This window comes from Heterodontus francisci, chromosome 39 (assembly GCF_036365525.1).
Source record: "Heterodontus francisci isolate sHetFra1 chromosome 39, sHetFra1.hap1, whole genome shotgun sequence".
Classification (NCBI taxonomy): Eukaryota; Metazoa; Chordata; class Chondrichthyes; order Heterodontiformes; family Heterodontidae; genus Heterodontus; species Heterodontus francisci.
In genome coordinates, this window is record NC_090409.1 from 34,681,732 (window position 1) to 34,703,666 (window position 21,935).

Genomic DNA, 21,935 nt, shown 5'->3' on the forward strand with positions numbered 1-21,935 from the left:
TCTCAATGTTGCAGTCACAAGGTCATGAATTACAATGAGGAAAAAAGATCTTGATGTTGTAGTGTCATGTGACCACCCACCTATGCCAACCCTCCACCCGAGTCACCATGATTTGGACTATCTACAAGTTGGCGGAGGCATTTGCCTTGGCAAAAACCTTGTTACTTTGCCACTCCTGACTCATCCAAGATGCAGCAGATGTGCATCTCAGAAAGGACATCAAGCAATGGCCCATGGGTTATGGTGACATTTACCTTGATGTGGCCACAGATATGCAACTGAATTGAAAAAATCTCAGTTGCACCAAATTTTTCTTGGACACTCCGTTGTAATGAACTTGGTCAGGTCTCAGATGTAAGACAATAAAAGTTTAATATTCCACCAGACCCCACAAGTTTGTAAAAAGATTATATTAGCTGATTGATATCATAGCATGAAGTACATTTCTGTACTTTCCATTTGTCTTCCTGTGAATTCTGGTTCACTTGCATTGTGGAGCTCAGCATCCTTCTGAATATACAATGGAAATGAGATGGAAGTTAGTATTCTTGGCATGGAATATACAATGCTGTTGAAGTTACTTCTACACTTGCAGTGCACTTTCAAACCTCACAAACAAAGCTGAAAAAATGACGAAAAAGCTTGTGCAAAGATAAAAGAAAAAATATGCAAAAAGCTTGTGGAATATTAGCATTTACCTCTGAGGAGACTGAATGTAAAGTGGGTGGGGGGGAGGGGAAGTTTTGCCTCACTCAATGGGCTGAATGGCCTCCAATGCCATAAACGTCTCTGACTTACCTTGAGCCTTGGTCAGATCCCATCTGGATACGGTGTTCTGTTCTTGGCACTGCACCTGAGGAAGAATATGCTGTCTTTGGAGGGGTTACAACGCAGATTTATGACCATGATACCTGGGCTTAAGGGATAAATTATGAAGACGCATTGCAGAAATGGTGCTTATATGGCCTTGAGTTTAGAAGGTTGAAGGGTGACCGAATTGAGGTATTCTAAATGATGAAATGATTTGATAGGACTGATGTAGAGAGGCTATTTCCAGTGGTGAGGGAATCTAGAACAAGGGGGCACAGTCTTAAAATTACAGCTTGCCCATACAGTGAGATTTTCCATTTTAACACAGTTAATCTGGCTGCAGTTCAAGCAACTGCTTCGAATCTCAGCAATTTCACGCTTGAAGGAATTCAGTGTATCATTGTTCAAAGCTTGCTTCATTACTGTTCAAATTCAATTTAATACCTATTGTACAGACTCCTTCCCCTTTGTGCTGTTGTCTTTTCCCATTTGGCAACATATATTTTAGTGGGGCCTTTTCCAACCATCAGAAGAGAGTTTTATCCCATTCGATTGGGCTTGATTTAAGACCAGGTCTAACAGTCAAAGGCATGTCTTGTCCCTTGCAACTAGGATACATGGTGTTTTGTGCAAAGACTCACCTGTAGACTGTCATGCATTGAAGTGTATGGATAGGTTTACTTTGCATAAAAATCAAGAGCTGTAACAGAGAGGGGCAAATAACTCAGTCTTGGTATATTTGATATAGCTTTCTCAACATCCTTAAATTGCCGTATCGAGCAATCGCAAACACAAACAATCAGAATGCATCACAATAACAGTCATGTTAATCTATCTAATCATATCTCAAAATATATCTCCTTCCATGCTTATTTTTTATGTAAATCATTACTTACTGTTCTTGCTTTTGTTGCACATCTGAGTCAGCCTTTTATATTATAAATTCCAATGTCTGTATTTATAATGGTATCTGTCAATGTAAACTGTTTGTAGTGTAATTGCACCCTCACGTAAGGAGGAGGAGGTCGTTCACTCCCTTGAGCCTACTCCGCCATTCTATGAGATCATGGCTGGTGTGTATTTAACTCCATTTACCAGTCTTGGTTCCATATCCCTAAATACACTTGGCTAGCAAAAATCTATTAATCTCGGATTTCAAATTATTAATTGAGCTAGCGTCTACTGCCTTTTGTGGGAGAGAGTTCCATATTTCTACTACTCTTTGTGCAAAGAAGTGGTTCCTAACTTCTCGTTTGAATGGGCTGTCTCTGATTTTAAGCTTCTGTCCACTTGTCCAAGCCTTCCTCAAAAGTAGTATCAAGTAGTGTCCTGAGTATTGATGAAAACAGAGACATTTTGTCAAAGCTTTTCGTCTTGCAGTCATCAGGACAATTTGGAAGAATACCAATGTACGGGAAAGCAACAAATTTATAATGTATGAGAAGAGAGTGCTGATCAATTGGCAAGTGGACTCTGATTGGTAGTGGCGTTGCCATGGAGAATGCACCAGTTTATGGTGATTGACCATTAACTGCCAAGCTCTGTTTAAAATTTTATACAGGCAGCTTGACTCTATCTACCCCATTCCTGCCAAAATCCTAAAAACCTCAAACAAATTGTGCCTTAACCTTATATATTCCAGGAATACAAGCCTATGTTTATGTAATCTCTCCTCAATTTAACCCTTCAAGCCCTGGTAACATTTTGGTGAATCTGCACTGCACTCTTTCCAAGGCTGGCACCTACTTTCTGGTGAGTGGTGTCCAGAAATGTATGCAGTCCTATGAGTGTGGTCTAACCCAGGCTTTGCATAACTAGCAAAACTTCCTCCCCTTTATAGTCCAGCCCTCTAAATATAAATTCTAATATCCCATTAACCTTTTAGATTTTTTTTTGTATCTGATCACTACATTTTGTCTGTGCACATGGGCCCTTACATATCTTTGGTCCTCCACTCTTCCTAGTTTCCCGTCAGTAGTGGTATGATAGAACCTCAGGTTTGCATTTCCCAGTTCCTCAGTCAGTGATGCAGAGAACGATGCTGGAACCAACTTTGCCTCCCAAATTAAGTTTTTCTATTTAACTCCATTTGACTTTACATAATAGTACCTTTGATACAAATATGGGCACAATGTATGTAAAATGGGAGGAAATTATGTTTGCTTAAGTTATCCCTCACCCCTTTAACCCTGCTTCAGATGAAGACTGCTTTTAACCTTAATCCCCCGTGTACAATGCCACAGCAACTGATTAGTTAGAAAAATATGTTTCAGCACGTGAAACGAAGCAAAAGATTTGAAAGTTGCTTTCAAGTTTGATCATTTTACTTACATCTAAAAAGAACGCATTGAGGGAAACACTGGATACGGCTCTAGTTTTGCCAAGTTGAATTTCCGCCAAGTTTCCGCAAATTTGCATTCGACTGCTTGTAAAACTTTCCATGAATCAGCGCAAATGAGCAGCGTTTTCTTCGTATTTGTTCTTGGGATGTAAACATTGCTGGTGAGGCCAGCCATTTATTGCCCAGCTCTAACTGCCCTTGGGAAGGTGCTGGTGAGCCACCTTCTTGAACCACTGCAGTCCATGTGGTGTAGGTCCACCCACAGCGCTATCTGCAGCAGTTTGATGCAACTGAGCAGCTTGCTACACCATTTCAGAGGGGAGTTGAGTGTCAACCTTTGGATCTGGAGTGACGTGTAGGCCAGACCAGGCAAGGATGGCAGACTTCCTCCCCTGAAGGGCATTAGTGGGTTTTTTACAACAATCCAGTACTTTCATGGTCATTGTTAATGAGACTGGCTTTCTATTCCAGATTTATTAATTGAATTTAAATTCCCCCAGTTGCCATGGTGACATTTGTCCAGGTCTGTGGATTACTGGTCCAGTAACATTACCACTATGCTACTATCCCCTGGTGATCAATCATAATTGATATTCATGTGAACATGATCAAAAAGGCCTCAAGATTGCTGAATAAACTAATTTCATTGAAAATGTCAGCAAGCACCTGCTGCAGTTGAACAATCAAGCCAAACTATGGTTCCGATTGACTACTTGTCATGAGGCTAATATTCTAGGGGCAAGACAATTGAATTTGAATTCATGTAAACAGTACTTGTACAATCAGTATGAGTAACACACCTATAGAATCAAAGCAAAATACTGCAGATGCTGGAAATCTGAAATAAAAACAAGAAATGCTGGAAATACTCAGCAGGTCTGGCAGCATCTGTGGAGAGAGAAGCAGAGTTAACATTTCAGGTCCGTGACCCTTCTTCGGAACTTGAGTAACACACCTGAGTGAGGCTTCAATTGACTGTTGGTGCTACAGGTCATTAAATGATGGATTAATGTGCCCATCGGCACTTGTGGACCTGGGATTCTGGGCGGAATAGGGATGAACATCCCTAAACGGGCACAATAGGTGGAATCTAGCCTTGCCAATCTGGGGACATATCCAATTTTGTTGGCGGGGAATGCTTCAGGCAAATAGAAACCAGCATAAAAGACTGCAGAAAATCAATTATAAGTGGTGAGGGGCATAACTCAGGTTTTAAGTTCTGCAGTTTTTTGTGCAGTTTCTGTAAATTCCACTGAGATCGCACTGATATCTGGAATAGCATTTATGTGGGAATGAGTGAAACATTAAAATGGTGCATGATAATGTTGAATGAATAATCTTACCTGGCTGTTGTCCTGGGACACACGTATGCTTGTTTACGAGAATGGCAAAGATTATAATACTGTTGAAAGCCAGCATCATTCCGAAAGATAGACACACCCTGTATCCTTTGCAGAATACTGCCAGAATATCTGCAAAACAGAGGTCAGACTAATACAGTCAGTGGGCAAATGGAAAGCAAAATAGACCGACTTGGTTCCTTAAAGGCAATATAGAACAGAATTGAAGTATCAGATTCTCCGAGTTGCCGAGAAATTTTGTGTGTCCAGGAGTCTCCTAAATGACCCAAATATATCTATTCATGCTTACTCAGTCAACACATGTTTTGACCTCATGAATCCTTATTGATCATCAGTGACTTCTCACTGCTCACCTCCTCACTCTCTGCACCCTGTGTCACAGTATTACTGACTCTCTACCCCATCCTCTCAGCTCACCTCTTGCACATTGTGTTATTATTACTGACTCCTCAATCTGTCCTTTCATCAACCTCCTGTTAAAGGTATTACAGTATTATTGATGAATCCTCATTCTCCCCTATCCCTTACCTCCTGTTAAAGCATGATTCGTGACTCCCTCACTCTGTATGTAGACAGATTTTGGAAAGATGTAAAGGTAACGGGGTTGTAGTGCTGGGTGATTTTAACTTCCCTTATATTGACTGGGACTCACTTAGTGCTAGGGGCTTGGATGGGGCAGAATTTGTGAGGAGCATCCAGGAGGGCTTCTTGAAACAATACGTAGATAGTCCAACTAGGGATGGGGCCGTACTGGACCTGGTATTGGGGAATGAGCCCGGCCAGGTGGTTGAAGTTTCAGTAGGGGAGCATTTCGGGAACAGTGACCATAATTCCATACGTTTTAAGGTACTTGTGGATAAGGATAAGAGTAGTCCTCGGGTGAAGGTGCTAAATTGGGGGAAGGCTAATTATAACAATATTAGGCAGGAATGGAAGAATTTAGATTGGGGGTGGCTGTTTGAGGGTAAATCAACATTTAACATGTGGGAGTCTTTCAAACGTCAGTTGCTTAACATCCAGGACCAGCATGTTCCTGTGAGGAAGAAGGATAAGTTTAGCAAATTTCGGGAACCTTGGATAACGCGGGATATTGTGAGCCTCGTCAAAAAGAAAAAGGAAGCATTCGTAAGGGCTGGAAGGCTAGGAACAGACGAATCCCTTGTGGAATATAAAGACAGTAGGACGGAACTTAAGCAAGGAGTCAGGCGGGCTAAAAGGGGTTATGAGAAGTCATTGGCAAACAGGATTAAGGAAAATCCCAAGGCTTTTTATACGTATATAAAGAGCAAGAGGGTAACCAGGGAAAGGGTTGGCCCACTCAAGGACAGAGAAGGGAATCTATGTGTGGAGCCAGAGGAAATGGGCGAGGTACTAAATGAGTACTTTGCATCAGTATTCACCAAGGAGAAGGACTTGGTGGATGATGAGCCTAGGGAAGGGAGTGCAGATAGTCTCAGTCATCTCATTATCAAAAAGGAGGTGGTGTTGGGTGTCTTGCAAAGCATTAAGGTAAATAAGTCCCCAGGGCCTGATGGGATTTACCCCAGAATACTGAGGGAGGCAAGGAAAGAAATTGCTGGGGCCTTGACAGAAATCTTTGCATCCTCATTGGCTACAGGTGAGGTCCCAGAGGACTGGAGAATAGCCAATGTTGTTCCTTTGTTTAAGAAGGGTAGCAAGGATAATCCAGGAAATTATAGGCCGGTGAGCCTTACATCAGTGGTAGGGAAATTATTAGAGAGGATACTTCGGGACAGGATTTACTCCCATTTGGAAACAAATGGACTTATTAGCGAGAGACAGCATGGTTTTGTGAAGAGGAGGTCTTGTCTCACTAATTTGATTGAGTTTTTTGAGGAAGTGACGAAGATGATTGATGAAGGAAGGGCCCACTCAAGTGGATGTTATCTATATGGACTTCAGTAAAGCCTTTGACAAGGTCCCTCATGGCAGACTGATACAAAAGGTGAAGTCACATGGGATCAGAGGGGAGCTGGCAAGATGGATACAGAACTGGCTCAGTCATAGAAGGCAGAGGGTATCAGTGGAAGGGTGCTTTTCTGAATGGAGGGATGTGACCACTGGTGTTCCGCAAGGATCAGTGCTGGGACCTTTGCTGTTTGTAGTATATATAAATAATTTGGAGGAAAATGTAGCTGGTCTGATTAGTAAGTTTGCGGACGACACAAAGGTTGGTGGAGTTGTGGACAGTGATGAGGATTGTCAGAGGATACAGCAGGATATAGATCGGTTGGAGACTTAGGCAGAGAAATGGCAGATGGAGTTTAATTCGGACAAATGTGAGGTAATGCATTTAGGAAGGTCTAATGCAGGTGGGAAGTATACAGTAAATGGCAGAACCCTTGGGAGTATTGACATGCAGAGAGATCTGGGCGTACAAGTCCACAGGTCACTGAAAGTGGCAACGCAGGTGGACAAGGTAGTCAAGAAGGCATACGGCATGCTTGCCTTCATTGGTCGGGGCATAGAGTATAAAAATTGGCAAGTCATGCGGCAGCTGTACAGAACTTTAGTTAGGCCACATTTAGAATATTGTGTGCAATTCTGGTCACCACACTACCAGAAGGATGTGGAGGCTTTGGAGAGGGTACAGAAGAGGTTTACCAGGATGTTGCCTGGTCTGGAGGGCATTAGTTATGAGGAGAGGTTGGAAAAACTCGGATTGTTTTCACTGGAACGACGAAGGTGGAGGGGCGACATGATAGAGGTTTACAAAGTTATAAGCGGCATGGACAGAGTGGATAGTCAGAAGCTTTTTCCCAGGGTGGAAGAGTCAGTTACTAGGGGACATAGGTTTAAGGTGAGAGGGGCAAAGTTGAGAGGGGATGTGCGTGGCAAGTTTTGTACACAGAGGGTGGTGAGTGCCTCGAACTTGTTGCCGGGGGAGGTGGTGGAAGCAGGTACCATAGAGACGTTTAAGAGGCATCTTGACAAATACATGAATAGGATGGGAATAGAGGGATACGGACCCCGGAAGTGCAGAAGGTTTTAGTTTAGGCAGGCATCAAGATCAGCGCAGGCTTGGAGGGCCGAATGGCCTGTTCCTGTGCTGTGCTGTTCTTTGTTCTTTGTTCTATCCCATACTTTCATTTCACCTCCAAACATTATGATCTCATATTATTAGTGACCCTCACACTGATAGAAGCCCAAGCAGTCCTGGGAGAGAAAGGAAAGCAGGAGACATGGGGGCCCTCCTCTAGCTAAAAATAGTGCTGTGAGCAAGAGACCCAGAGACCTGTGTGCTTCCATTGTAATAAAGCAGGGCATTTAAAAGCTGACTGCTGGAAACTAAAGGGAAAACCGGGAGGGTTAATCAGGCCACACCCGCTCAGTGAAGAAGGGAAGCTGATGGAAAGCACAGCAGAACAAGCTGCGGATTTAACTGCAGTAAGATTGAGACCCAGGAAGTCTACCGCTGCAAGTGCAGGAAAATTTAATAGGATTCCTGAGGGTTATCAAGGTTTTGTGCCCGAAGGGAAAGTAACCCCATACCCCTCGAGTGGGGCAAGCAAGCCCATAGTAATTCTCAGGGTCACAGGGGCCACTAGATCCCTTTTACTGGGAAAAGGCCTGATCTTTCCCCCAGAGAGACAGTGAACACCAAAATGGTGGTGAATGGTATTGGAGGTCTGTACCTGTACACCGGGTGCACCTGGAGTGCGACCTAGTTTCAGGACCGGTGACTGTAGGGATTGTCCCTCATTTGCCTCTGGATGGGGTTGACAAAGAACAAAGAACAGTACAGCACAGGAACAGGCCATTCGGCCCTCCAAGCCTGCGCTGATCTTGATGCCTGCCTGAACTAACACCTTCTGCACTTCCGGGGCCCATATCCCTCTATTCCCTTCCTATTCATGTATTTGTCAAGATGTCTCTTAAACGTCGCTATCACATCTGCTTCCACCACCTCCCCTGGCAGCAAGTTCCAGGCACTCAGCACCCTCTGTGTAAAAAACATGCCTCGCACATCCCCTCTAAACTTTGCCCCTCGCACCTTAAACCTATGTCCCCTCTTCCACCCTGGGAAAAAGCTTCTGACTATCCACTCTGTCCATGCCGCTCATAACTTTGTAAACCTCTATCATGTCCCCCCTCCACCTCCGTCGTTCCAGTGAAAACAATCCGAGTTTTTCCAACCTCTCCTCATAGCTAATGCCCTCCAGACCAGGCAACATCCTGGTAAACCTCCTCTGTACCCTCTCCAAAGCCTCCACGTCCTTCTGGTAGTGTGGCGACCCGAATTGCACACAATATTCTAAGTGTGGCCTAACTAAAGTTCTGTACAGCTGCAGCATAACTTGCCAATTTTTATACTCTCTGCCCCAACCGATGAAGGCAAGCATGCCGTATGTCTTCTTGACTACCTTATCCACCTGCGTTGCCACTTTCAGTGACCTGTGGACCTGTACGCCCAGATCTCTCTGCCTGTCAATACTCCTAAGGGTTCTGCCATTTACTGTATACTTCCCACCTGCATTAGACCTTCCAAAATGCATTACCTCACATTTGTCCGGATTAAACTCCATCTGCCATTTCTCCGCCCACGTCTCCAACCGATCTATATCCTGCTGTATCCTCTGACAATCCTCATCATTATCCGCAACTCCACCAACCTTTGTGTCGTCCACAAACTTACTAATCAGACCAGCTACGTTTTCCTCCAAATCATTTATATATACTGACCTGCTCCTAGGTAATGATTTGGTGGGGGTGAAGGTGGTAGCCCTCCCCACATCCCCCCCCCCCCCCCACCAGTAGTGATAGAAAGACTGCAGGAACAGGAGGTCAGAGAGACAGGGCAGTGGCAGGAGACAGACCCCTGCAGTTTCCCTGAATGTGTAGTGGATCAGGCCATGATCAAACCAGCTCCCCCCAGAGGAGACTGTATTGGCACTGCAGGCAGAGGACCATGAGGTCTGTCTGTCTGAGACTTTCTTTGGAAAGTTAGGAGATCCAGGGAATGAATTAAATGGATTTTCCCTAGCTGAGGCTCAGCGAGCCGACCCAGTATTGCAAGGGTTAGCACAGGCTGCCGAGTCTGAAAGTGAAGCAGAGCGAGCCCTTCATTGTTACTTATGACCAGGTGAGAAAGGGGTCTAGGGTTCCCTTTCAGCCTTCACCTGGTCTTACCGTAACAAGGTTTTATTTTAAACACACAGTGTTTTTAGCTCCCCCTTGGTGAATCCTTGTTCACCGCTTTCCAATTATAAGGCAAAAAAAAGCACAAACAGGCTTTCTTAGGCTTAAAGAAGAAATGTTGAAATTTATTATACAAGCTCAAATTTGGTTAACGCCTACGGATAGAAGATACGCCCACATTAGAATGCATACGCGATACATGCAAATAGAGACAGAAAAAAGCAGAAGAAAAATAAAGTGAAAAAGCTTGAGGCAATATCTGAAGAGTTGCTACGTTTCTTCGAGCTCACTGTAGAGTCCTTGATTGTCAGTAGATCTTGCATTTCTTTGGGGCCCAGTATTCTTAAACCCTGTTCGCTGCAGGAGACTTTTCTCTCTTGGGGTTCACGTGTCTTCAGTGGATTCAGAGGCTTGTGAGAAAGAGATGGGAGCAGACAGGATAGAGATCTTCTCAGTCCAGGAGCAAACAAACTTTCGCCCCAAACTGATTGTACAAATTCAAAAAACTCAGATTGCCCAGCAGGTTAGTCATGTGACTAGCTGATTTGACCATGTCTGTTTGTGGATTCGGCCATCTTAGCAGTCAACCTGGAATGTGAGCTCCCCCACCTGCAACGTCTGGTGATCAAAAGTCCATTGTGGGTTGAATGTGTCAGGGAATGGCTGCTTTGTCCTTCCAAACACTGTCTGCTAATATGCAAATATCTTTTCCAGCCACAGTTGATCTGTTGAACAAGTCCTTTCTTCACTCCAGTAACAGTTTAAAATCAATGTTCATGACCGAATTAATGTGCCTCATTCTCGGCAGGTGGGAGCCTAGCATGACACCTCCACACCCAGTGGAATGAAATGCGATTTGAGAAAAGACAAAAATGTAAGATACAGAAAAAAACATGCATTTCTCTCTTTCGTTCCCATTCATTCATAAATCCTAAAACTGATTACAACCTGTCTTCTCTTGGTGCCAGTGCTGCTTTAACTGTGCCCCATCTCAACCGGAGTTTTTTGAATTTGTACAAACAGTTTAGGGCCAAAGTCTGTTTGCTCCTGGACGGAGATGATCTCTCTCCTGTCTGCTCCCATCTGTTCTTCACAAGCCTTTGAATCCACTGAAGACATGTGAAGCCCAAGAGAGAAAAGTCTCCTACAGTGAACAAGGTTTAAGAAGAATACTGGGCCCCAACGAAAAACATGATCTACCTACAATCAAGGACTCTACAGTGAGCTCGAGGAACTGTAACAACAACTCTTCAGATATTGCTTCAAACCTTTCCACGTTATTTCTCTTCTGCTCTTTTCTGTCTCTATTTGCATGTACGTATTGCGTATGCATGCTAGCGTGGGCGTGTTGTGTATCCATAGGCGCTAAGCGAATTAAAGTTTAATAAAATTTCACTTTTCTTCTTTAAACCTGAGAAAGCCTGTTTGTGCTGGTTTCTTTCCCTTACAATTGGAAAGCAGCGAACAAGGATTCACCAAGGTGGAGCTAAAAACACAGTGCATTTAAAATTAAACCCTGTTACAAGAAGACCAGGTGAAAGCTGAGAGGGACCCCTAGACCCCTTTCTCTCCTGGTCGTAACACTCTCAACTCATCTTCATTGTATTACAGGATTATTAGCAACCCCTCACTCTCCCCATTTCTTTGATCCCACATAGTGTGTTCCCATATTGATGACTTCCCCTCACCCTCCTTTGTGTCGTCACGTGCCCCTGTGTACATGTTTGGATGCCTATCTATTAATTAATATATGAATGTAATATAACTACCAGTACCCTGGGCCTTGGTGATGTGCAGTATCTCGAACTTACCATAGGTTTCGTATCTAGCAGCTTGCTGTTTTTTATGGATATGCATGGCAAAGGCACAAATGAAAATCAAAGTCAGAAGAATTGACATGGTCAAAATTGTGTTGTAGGTTTGACATGTTGCTCTGGAGGCTGTTAAAAAAAAAGGCATTCGTGGTCAGTTTTATCTAAGTACAAATATAATCGTGAACTCAACTTATTTGTCAATATAACCCAGTGTTCTGATGGCTTTGCTCTTTGCTGTTTAGCTATGAGAAGTGACTATTCAACCAATATCTCAACTGTTATTCAAGTTCTCCCCCGGCAAGTTTCATCCCACTCCATGGAATACACTTTCATTACCTTGGATATCTATGTAATAAACTGCAGTTAGCATTGCTCATTCCACAACCAAATTCCATTTGGAAGATTTTACCTGTTGCTTGTAAATTAACCTTTCTTTCATTGAGACTGAAATTCTATGTCATTTATGCAGAAAGTTTAATTTCCCTATTCCACTCAAAACGGGAAAAATCAGAAGCAAACTGAAGATGCCTCATCTTTCGTAAATCACGGGGCTAAGCCTCAACTGTGGTATTGCATTCAATTCTGGGCAGCAAGCCCTGAGGAGAGGGTATGGAGTAGATCTTCTTAATTGGTAGCAGGGATGCAGGACGTCAGTTACACGGAGAGTCTGCAGAAGCTGCACAATTGAATAGCAACAATAACCCGCATTGATACAGCATCTCAGAACACAACACAGGAGGAGGCCATTTGTCCCATCTTACCTGTGTTGACTCTTTAAAAGAGGTCCCACTCCCCTGCTTTCCCAGCAATATTTGTATTAAACTAAATAACTTCAATAACACCAAAATAAATCATTAATACCAACTGCATAAATGATACAAGAGGGGCAACCCTGGTCGTGACTGATCAAAGGTGTTATTTTCAAACGGTAGCCTCAATTAGGGCAAAAGCTTTCAGCACAATTCAGCTGATTCAGACGTTAATGTACAGAAATATCCGAGGAAAAATACCGAGCCAAATCAGGAAGTATTAGGAGGCGTGACCGAAAGTTTGACCTGCGAGGTGGCTCGAAATGAGGGACGTGAAGGAGGAGAGTGAGATGGTTTGAGGAAATAAAGAGTAATGAATTCAGGTCAACATTTTGACCATTCAGTTGCAATTAATCCAGATCATATTTCAGAGATTTTATAATTAAACTTAATAAGGGGGTTAGGGTGTTATCCTTGGCTGAAATCGGGCAGAGCTTGATAGAAAACCCTATTCACCTGCAGAACTTTGGTTGTGAAACAAAAATAGCATTTATATAAGCACTGTTCACCACATAAGAGAGCCCCAAAGCATGCACAGCCATTAATTACTTTTGAAGTGTAGTCACTGTTGTAATGTAGGGAAACACAATTTGAGCACAGCAAGGTCCTACAAACAGCAAAGTGAGAATAACTGGATAATCTGTTTCTTAACTGTTGTTGGTTGAAGAATGAATCTAGACCCCAGGACACTAGGGAGATCTCCCAGAGTAAGGGAGAAAGTGATAAAGTCTGAATCAGGGTTAATGTGCATGTATGTGAATATGGTAAATAAGACTGGTGACTTACAGGCACAGACTGCCATGTGGAAATATAATGTTGTGGCTATAACAGAGATCTGGCTCAAAGAAGGGAAGGACTGGGTGTTAAATATTCCTGGATACAAAGTGTTTAGGAAAGATAGGAAAGGAAGAAAAAGGGGGAGGAGTGGTGGTATTGATTAAGGAGAGCATTGCAGTGCTGGAGAAAAAGGATGTCCCAGAGGGGGGTCAATGACTGAATCAATTTGGCGAGAGCTAAGGAACAAAAGGGTGCAGTTACCTTGCTCAGTGTAGTCTTTAGGCCACCAACTAGTGGAAGTGATGTGGAGGAACAAATTTGCAAGGAAATTACAGAGAGGTGCAAAAATTATAGAGTAGTTATAACGGGGGACTTTAATTATCCGAATATAGACTGGGACAGTAGTAGTGTAAAGGGCAGTGAGGGGCAAGAGTTCTAGAGTGTGTTCAGGAAAATTTTCTACAGCAGTATGTTTCCAGTCCAACGAGAAAGGAGGCACTGCTAGTTCTTGGGAATGAGGTGGATCAAGTGTCAGAAGCTCTAGGGGACAGTGATCATTGTATCATAAGGTTTAGGTTGGCTCTGGACAAGGACAAAAAACAATCCAGAGTAAGAATAATTAACTGGGGAAAAGCCAACTTCAATGGGGTAAGAATGGATCTAGGCCAGATATTGGAATCAAAGATTGGCAGGAAAAACGGTAACTGAGCAATGGGCTATCCTCAAAGAAGAGATAATCTATTGAACAAGATGACGTTCTTGTACTTGTGTCGATACAGATTAAACTCAGCATAGAAAAGTCAGGGCTTGTCTAATGTCATCTAAGAACCTTCTGAATAAGTCTTAATTACTGCCAAGCAGCCTCTCTAGCACTGAACATTTACTTTTACAAGTGTTGAGTCCCATTCCTTCAGCTTTTAATTGTTATTAGGGATTTAAAATTAAAAACAACTAATTTCATGTTTTTACTTTATCTTCCACTTTTTTCTCTCAATGCAATTGCACATGCCCTATCCAATATGTTTAATATACCTGTCAAACTCAATGGGTTTTACAAATGGAAAGACAAGGACAAATATAATCTTCAGGTCAAATAGGGTCAGAGGTCAGGAGATAAAGGTACACTGACATAATTCAGCCCCCATTTTAAAGTCAGATATTTCGTGCTTATTGTTATATGTCCTACATGATAGCCATGACTACACAACATAATATAATTTATTGGCTGTAACGAACTTTGAATCGTCCATACAAATTTGTACAGCCACATTTACAATGGGAACTGCCTTTGTAAACATATTACACTAGAATGACACTCACCTTCCTGTCCTATCACTGTGAAACCTCCACTGGGGAGGGTGCAAATTGCAAGGTAACAAGTTTACATAGTTATTTTCGTGATAAATGAGATATGGGAGGGGGAATGGTCACTTTCACCTGGGCAGAAAACTAGGAATAGCAGATTCTATTGATTTCAATGGTAAGGAAAGTTAGGCCGGGTTAAAATCAAGCTCGTTTTCCGCCTGTCAATGGAAGTGAAAATTACCCCAACATATTTATAACAGGGAAAGTTAAGAAGTGTGAATAAATGTCAGTTTTGTAATCTGAAGTATTGCAGATAGATAGATCACTAATTAAATGCGCGGAACAAGTCACAAAGTGTCCCCAAATAATTCTGCAATCAAACAGTTGCAGCAGCTACTCACTGAACACTTTCAGGGTGATATTTGCTGATGTTCGACCACCAGAAGGTGACTCCAGAGTAACAATAAAAATCATAGGGGTGTAAAAGTCGACATCTTTTAGAAGGAGAGATGCATTTGGTAAGAGGTACATGTTCAAATAATCATTTTCAGTTGTATTTTTCATTGTCGTATTCCACCGAAAAAGCACCCAGTTTCTAAGGGCCCAGCTGCCGTTTTTCACTTCACCAGATATAGTCACCGACAGGAGGACACTGGCTCCAGCTTCTGCATTAATTTTGCTGAGCACTGCTGAGACATTGAGTGGCTGAGGCTCCACTGGGAGAAAGAATAATAGTTTAATAAGCAATGTTAAATTTATTCAAAACCAACTGACAGTTCATTCTGTACAGTGACAACATCATGTTTTATGTACAGCTCCAAGAGAATGAGCCAGGCTTTTTTTTTTAAATCATCCTCGTCAGGATTTAAAGTTAGACATTTTAATTACGGTGAATTCTTTAAAGATTTACTTTCTCAATGAAGTCTTAAAAATCTTTTTTTGAAAGTAGGATTGACTTACTAATCACATTCAGGTGGATATTAGCTGATCTTGTGGTACCAGTGGATGTGCTCATAGTGACACTGTAGTCCCCAGTGTCTGAAACACTCACTGACTTCAACTGGAGGGAAGTCTTGGCGAATATTGCTGCCCGTGTTTTGTATTCAGAGTCGACCTCTGGAAATGCATCCTTCCAACAAACAACATCCTTCCCATCAAACTTCCAGCTCCCATTCTTCACCTCTTCTGAAGGGGTCACTGACAGAAGGACAGTATCTCCAGCAGTTGTATTAATCTCGCTGTGTTTGACAGCAATGTTGAAAGGTATGGGCTTAGCTAGGAGAAAATATTCAGTGCAAACATCAATTAACTGAACTTAGATTTATGAACAACCTCTCTGTCCTTGAAAATTTTAAGTTTACGAAATGTCAAATTACTCCATTCTGATAAGATCCTTTTTTGAAAAATTATGTTTCAGCTTCTACCTTAGTCCCATGTGATCATTCCAATCTTTATTTTTCTGTCTGTGAAATGATCATGAGGATAATCTGTGGTTTGTACTTCCTGGATTGCTGTCTGTGGGAATTCTTCAATGTGTCCTCGGTTCAACCATCTTCAATAACCTTCCCTTTCTCAATGTCATAGGTCGGGATGTGTGATGACGACTGCACAATGTTCAACACCATTCACAACTCCTCAAATACTGAAACAGCCCGTGTGCAGATGTAGCAAGAACTGGATAACATGCAGGCTTGGGCTGATAAGCGGCAAGTAGAATGTGTGCCACACAAATGCCAGGCAATGAACATCTCAAACAAGAGAGAATTTAACCATCTCGCCGTATCTCTCTACCCCAGGCTTAAATGTATTCAACGATGGAGAATCCACAACCCTCTGGGGTAGAGAATTCCAAACATTCACAACCCTATGTGTGAAATAATTTATTCTCATCTCAGTCTGAAATGATTGGCCCCTTATCCTGAGACTCTGCACCACCCCCCACTTTAGATTCCTCGACCAGCAGAAAAAAATCTGTGTCTACCCTATCCAGGCCTTTTAGAATCTTGTATGTTTCAATGAGATCACCTCTCATTCTTCTAAATGCTGGAAAATATAGTCCCAATTTACTCAGCCTCTCATCATAGGATAAACCCCCTCATCCCAGGGAACAATGTAGTGAACCTTCACTGCAACTGCTTCCAATAAAAGTATATCCTTTCTTAAATATGGAGACCAAAACTACACACAGTACTTCAGATGTAGTCTCAGCAAAACCCTGTACAACTGTAATAAGGTTTCTTTATTCATGTACTCTAATCTTCTTGCAACATACCATTTACCTTCCTAATTGCTTCTTGTACCTGCATGATAGCTTTTTGCGTTCCTTGTATAAGCACGCCCAAGTCTCTTTGAAAAGCAACACTTCCAAGTTTCACTCCGTTTGCGACCAAAGTGAATAACTTCACACTTCCTTACATTATACTCCATCTGTCATCTTGCTACCCACGCACTTAACCTGTCTATATCTCTTTGCAGCCTCTGTGTCCTCCCCACAGTTTACCTTTCCACCTACCTTCATATCATTAGCATCTCTTTATCCAAGTCATTAATATAAATTGTAAATAACCGTGTTCCCAGCACTGGTCCATTGTGGCAAACCACTATTCACTGCTTTCCAACTTGGAAAATATCCTGTTGATGCTCACTCTCTGCTTCCTGTCTGTCAACCAGTTCTCTAGCCATGCTAATATATTACCCCGAACTCCATGAGCCCTTATCTTGCCTATTAACCTTTTGCGGGGCAACTTATCGAATGCCTTTTGGAAATTCAAGTATCCTACATCTACTGCCTCCCCTGTTAGTTCATTCCTCAAAAAGCTCGAATAAATTTGTCAAACAGGATTTCTCTTTAGTAAAACCATGTTGACTCTCTCTCTCTCTCTCTGATTCTGCTGTGTATTGTTGAGTAAAGTCCCAATGAACTTACCAAACACATTCAGAGTGATCTTGGCAGTGGCTTCTTTGCCAGTGGCTGAGTCCATAGTAACCCAGTAATCTCCAGTGTCTGTAAGTGTGACTGAGTGCAGCATGAGCGAGGTGTTATACAGCAGCTCCACATTGCGCTTTGTGTACGCGATATTGAGATAGGAGGCCTCGACCGTCCAAATGACGATTGACGCAGAGCCCACCTTCCAGAAGCCACTCACCACGGGAGAGGAAGGTTTCACCGACAGAATCACCGCATCGCCCACCGTGACATTGATCTCATCTTTATCCTGCAGGATGCGGAAAGGCTGCAGCTCGGCTGTGGAAATAGTCACAAGAAAGAAAGTTTCAGCAAGAATCCAAATGTACTCGGATTTACCCTCATACACCCATCATCTGTGCTCTTTTACTGACACCATTTAGCTTCATTATGTTTGCCCCCCCCCCCCCCCCTGTTTAAAGGAGCTTCAACCATTCGATTCCTTTCACGGGTAACGCTGTGAAGAAAGGGATTCTCACCGGCAGATATCAATAAGCAAACTGCAAATACAGTGAACCAGGGTCTCTGCATCCTGACACAACCGTTTCTCAGTCACTTGCTGCTCGCTTCTTCACTTCTGGGCACATCACATGAGCACTTAAAAAGAGCAAAAACAGCTGAGTGCTGGTGACTGCTCACATCCCCTTGTAAACACCCATTTTAATCAAAGCCAAGTCACAGACAGCAGTTCTCTGTCAGACCTATTGTTCTCCTGTTCCTCCACAAAGCAATATTTTCTTAATAATCACTGCCAGAAATTAGTGGAGGTGGTGGTTGAGAAAGGGGGGAATTTGCAGGAGGGCTGTCCGAGAAATCCACAGAAAGAGAAAAGGCCAAAGAAAGCGTGAGAGAAAAAAAACAGTGACAGAGAGAGAAAACCAGAGAGAGAGAGAAAAAACCAGAGAGAGAGAGAAAAAACCAGAGAGAGCGAAAACCAGTGAAAGACAGTCAGAGAGAAAGAGAGAAAAAATTCCAGATAAAGAGAGAGAGAGAACAAGCCAGAGAGAGAGGAAAAAGCATGAGAAATAGAGGGGGAAGAGAGAGCCAGAGCCACAGAAAGAGAGGGAGAGAAAGCCAGAGAAAGAAACAGGGAGGAGGAGGAGGAGGGGAGGAGGAGGAGGAGGGGGGGGGGGGGGAAGAGAGAGAGAGAGGGAAAGGGGGAGAGAAAGAGGGAAAGGGGGAGAGAGAGGCCGGGGGGAGGGGGAAACAGGGGGAGAGAGGGAAATGGGGAGACAGCGCAGGAAACAGGGAGAGAGAGAAAGAGGGAGGAGGGAGAGAAAGCCAAAGAGAGAGAAAGGAAAAGCCAAATAAGTAGAGGGAGAGAGAGAGTGAAAAGCCGGAGAAAGAGGGGGGGAGAGAGAGAGAGACAGGGACAGAGGGGGAGAGAGCAGGAAACATAGAGGGAGAGGGAAACAGAAAGAAAGAGAGAGAAAGCCAGAGTGAAAGAGAGAAAGGCATCTCCATCTGCTGGTGTCCCTGTCTCACTGCAGGTACTGCCTCCCCCTCACCATCTCCATCTGCTGGTGTCCCTGGCTCACTGCAGGTACTGCCTCCCGCTCACCATCTCCATCTGCTGGTGTCCCTGTCTCAGTGCAGGTACTGCCTCCCCCTCACCATCGCCATCTGCTGGTGGCCCTGTCTCAGTGCAGGTACTGCCTCCCCCTCACCATCTCCATCTGCTGGTGTCCCTGTCTCAGTGCAGTTACTGCCCCCTCTCACCATCGCCATCTGCTGGTGTCCCTGGCTCACTGCAGGTACTGCCTCCCCCTCACCATCTCCATCTGCTGGTGTCCCTGTCTCAGTGCAGTTACTGCCCCCTCCCACCATCTCCAGTTGCTGGTGTCCCTGTCTCACTGCACTCAGTTCCTGCCCCCTCTCAGGATCTCTGTCTGCTGGTGTCCCTGTCTTTCTGAACTCAGTTGTCCCCCACCCTCACCAGAATTGCCCCTTTCTAATGAAGGGACACACCTGAAATATTAACTTGTCTATTCCTTCCACGGGTGCTGCTTGATCTGTAGAATGTTGTCAGTTTCATTTGTTTGTTTTCTTCTTGTGCCTCCTTGTCTTGAGAGACAATGGGTAAGTGCCTGGAGGTGGTCAGTGGTTTGTGGAGCAGCGTCTGAAGTGGCTATAAAGGCCAATTCTAGAGTGATAGATTCTTCCACAGGTGCTGCAGATAAAATTGGTTGTCGGGGCTGTTACACAGTTGGCTCTCTCCTTGTGCTTCTGTCTTTTTTCCTGCCAACTGCTAAGTCTCTTCGACTCGCCACTCTTTAGCCCCGTCTTTATGGCTGCCCGCCAGCTCTGGTGATCACTGGCAACTGACTCCCACGACTTGTGATCAATGTCACAGGACTTCATGTCGCGTTTGCAGACGTCTTTAAAGCGGAGACATGGACAGCCGGTGGGTCTGATACCAGTGACAAGCTCGCTGTACAATGTGTCCTTGGGGATCCTGCCATCTTCCATGTGGCTCACATGGCCAAGCCATCTCAAATGCTGCTGGCTCAGTAGGGTGTATATGCTGGGGATGTTGGCTGCCTCAAGGACTTCTGTGTTGGAGATACGGTCCTGCCACCTGGTGCCAAGGATTCTCCGGAGGCAGCGAAGATGGAATGAATTGAGACGTCGCTCTTGGCTGACATACGTTGTCCAGGCCTCGCTGCCATAGAGCAAGGTACTGAGGACACAGGCTTGATACACTCGTACTTTTGTGTTCTGTGTCAGTGCGCCATTTTCCCACACTCTCTTGGCCAGTCTGGACATAGCAGCGGACGCCTTTCCCATGCGCTTGTTGATTTCTGCATCGAGAGACAGGTTACCGGAGATAGTTGAGCCTAGGTAGGTAGACTCTTGAACCACTTCCAGAGCGTAGTCGCCGATATTGATGGATGGAGCATTTCTGACGTCCTGTCCCATGATGTTCATTTTCTTGAGGCTGATGGTTAGGCCAAATCCGTTGCAGGCAGCCGCAAACCTGTCGATGAGACTCTGCAGACACTCTTCAGTGTGTGATGTTAATTCAGCATCGTCAGCAAAGAGGAGTTCCCTGATGAGGACTTTCCGTACTTTGGTCTTCGCTCTTAGACGGGCAAGGTTGAACAACCTGCCCCCTGATCTTGTGTGGAGGAAAATTCCTTCTTCTGAAGACTTGAACGCATGTGAAAGCAGCAGGGAGAAGAAGATCCCAAACAGTGTCGGTATCGGGAACACGGCCCTGTTTCACGCCACTCAGGATAGGAAAGGGGTCTGATGAGATGCTGCTATGCTGAATTGTGCCTTTCATATTGTCATGGAATGAGGTGATGATACTTAGTAGCTTTGGTGGACATCCAATCTTTTCTAGTAGTCTGAAGAGACCACGTCTGCTGACGAGGTTAAAGGCTTAGGTGAGATCAATGAAAGCAACATAGAGGGGCATCTGTTGTTCGCGGCATTTCTCCTGTAGCTGGCGAAGGGAGAGCAGCATGTCAATGGTGGATCTCATGCTCGAAAGCCACACTGTGTCTCAGGGTAGATTGGAATCTGTCTTATCTGAGTGATTAGAAACATAGAAAAATAGATGCAGGTGTTGGCCATTTGGCCCTTCAATATGATCATGGCTGATCATCCAAACTCAGTAACCTGTTCCTGCTTTCTCCCCGTATCCCTTGATCCCATTAGCCCTAAGAACTATATCTAATGCTTTCTTGAATTTATTTAATGATTTGGCCTCAACTGCTTTCTGTGGTAGAGAATTCCACAGGTTCTCCACTCTCTGGGTGAAGAAATCTCTCCTCATCTCAGTCCTGAAAGGTTTACCCCTTAGACTTAGACTGTGACCACTGGTTCTGAACTCCCCCGCCATCGGGTACATCCTTCCTGCATCTAAGTCTATCCAGTCCTGTTAGCATTTTGTAGGTTTCTATGCGATCTCCTATCATTCTTCTAAACTCTAGCAAATATAAGCCTAATCAAACCAATCTCTCTTCATACGTCAGTCCTGCCATCCCAGGAATCAGTCTGGTAAACCTTCGCTGCACTCCCTCTATAGCAAGAACATCCTTCCTCAGATAAGGAGACCAAAACTGTACACAATACTCCAGATGTGGTCTCACCAAGGCCCTGTATAATTGCAGCAAGACATCCTTGCTCCTGTACTCCAATCATTTCACTATGAAGGCCAACATACCATTGCCTTCTTAACTGCCTGCTGCACCTGCATGCTTACTTTCAGCGACTGGTGTTGAAGGACACCCAGGTCTCGCTGCCCCTCCCCCTTTCCCAATCTCTCGCTGTTAGATAATAATCTGCCTCTGCGTTTTTTCCACCAAAGTGGATAAGCCCACATTTATCCACATTATACTGCATCTGCCATGTATTTGCCCACTCACTCAACCTGTCCAAATCACACTGGAGCTTCTCTGCATCTTCCTCACAGCTCACACTCCCACCCAGCTTTGTGTTGTCGGCAAACTTGGATATTTTACATTTAATTCCCTCATCTATATCATTAATATATATTGTGAATAGCTGGGGTCCTAGCACTGATCCCTGCAGTACTCCACTAGTCACTGCCTGCCACTTGGAAAAAGACCCATTTATTCCTACTCT

General features: G+C 44.0%; 1 protein-coding gene across 3 annotated transcripts; it reads right to left on the bottom strand.

The window, feature by feature from the left end:
• Window positions 1–355: 355 nt before the first annotated feature.
• On the bottom strand, window positions 356–21,514 carry LOC137352714 (matrix-remodeling-associated protein 5-like). Of its 3 annotated transcripts, none has more exons than XM_068018452.1 (8): window positions 19,311–21,514; window positions 17,822–17,939; window positions 17,304–17,621; window positions 15,338–15,652; window positions 14,779–15,093; window positions 11,484–11,612; window positions 4,495–4,623; window positions 356–1,510 (listed from the first exon to the last, which is right to left on the bottom strand). In XM_068018452.1, the coding sequence occupies exons 2-8, from the start codon at window positions 17,871–17,873 to the stop codon at window positions 1,488–1,490; spliced, it is 1,281 nt and encodes a 426-aa protein (XP_067874553.1). In that variant the 5' UTR covers window positions 17,874–17,939; window positions 19,311–21,514; the 3' UTR covers window positions 356–1,487. The 3 variants fall into 3 exon arrangements, with proteins under 3 accessions (XP_067874553.1, XP_067874556.1, XP_067874555.1); XM_068018455.1 differs by lacking the exon at window positions 19,311–21,514 and adding an exon at window positions 18,044–18,452; XM_068018454.1 differs by lacking the exon at window positions 19,311–21,514 and having other exon boundaries at window positions 17,822–18,452.
• Window positions 21,515–21,935: the final 421 nt, after the last annotated feature.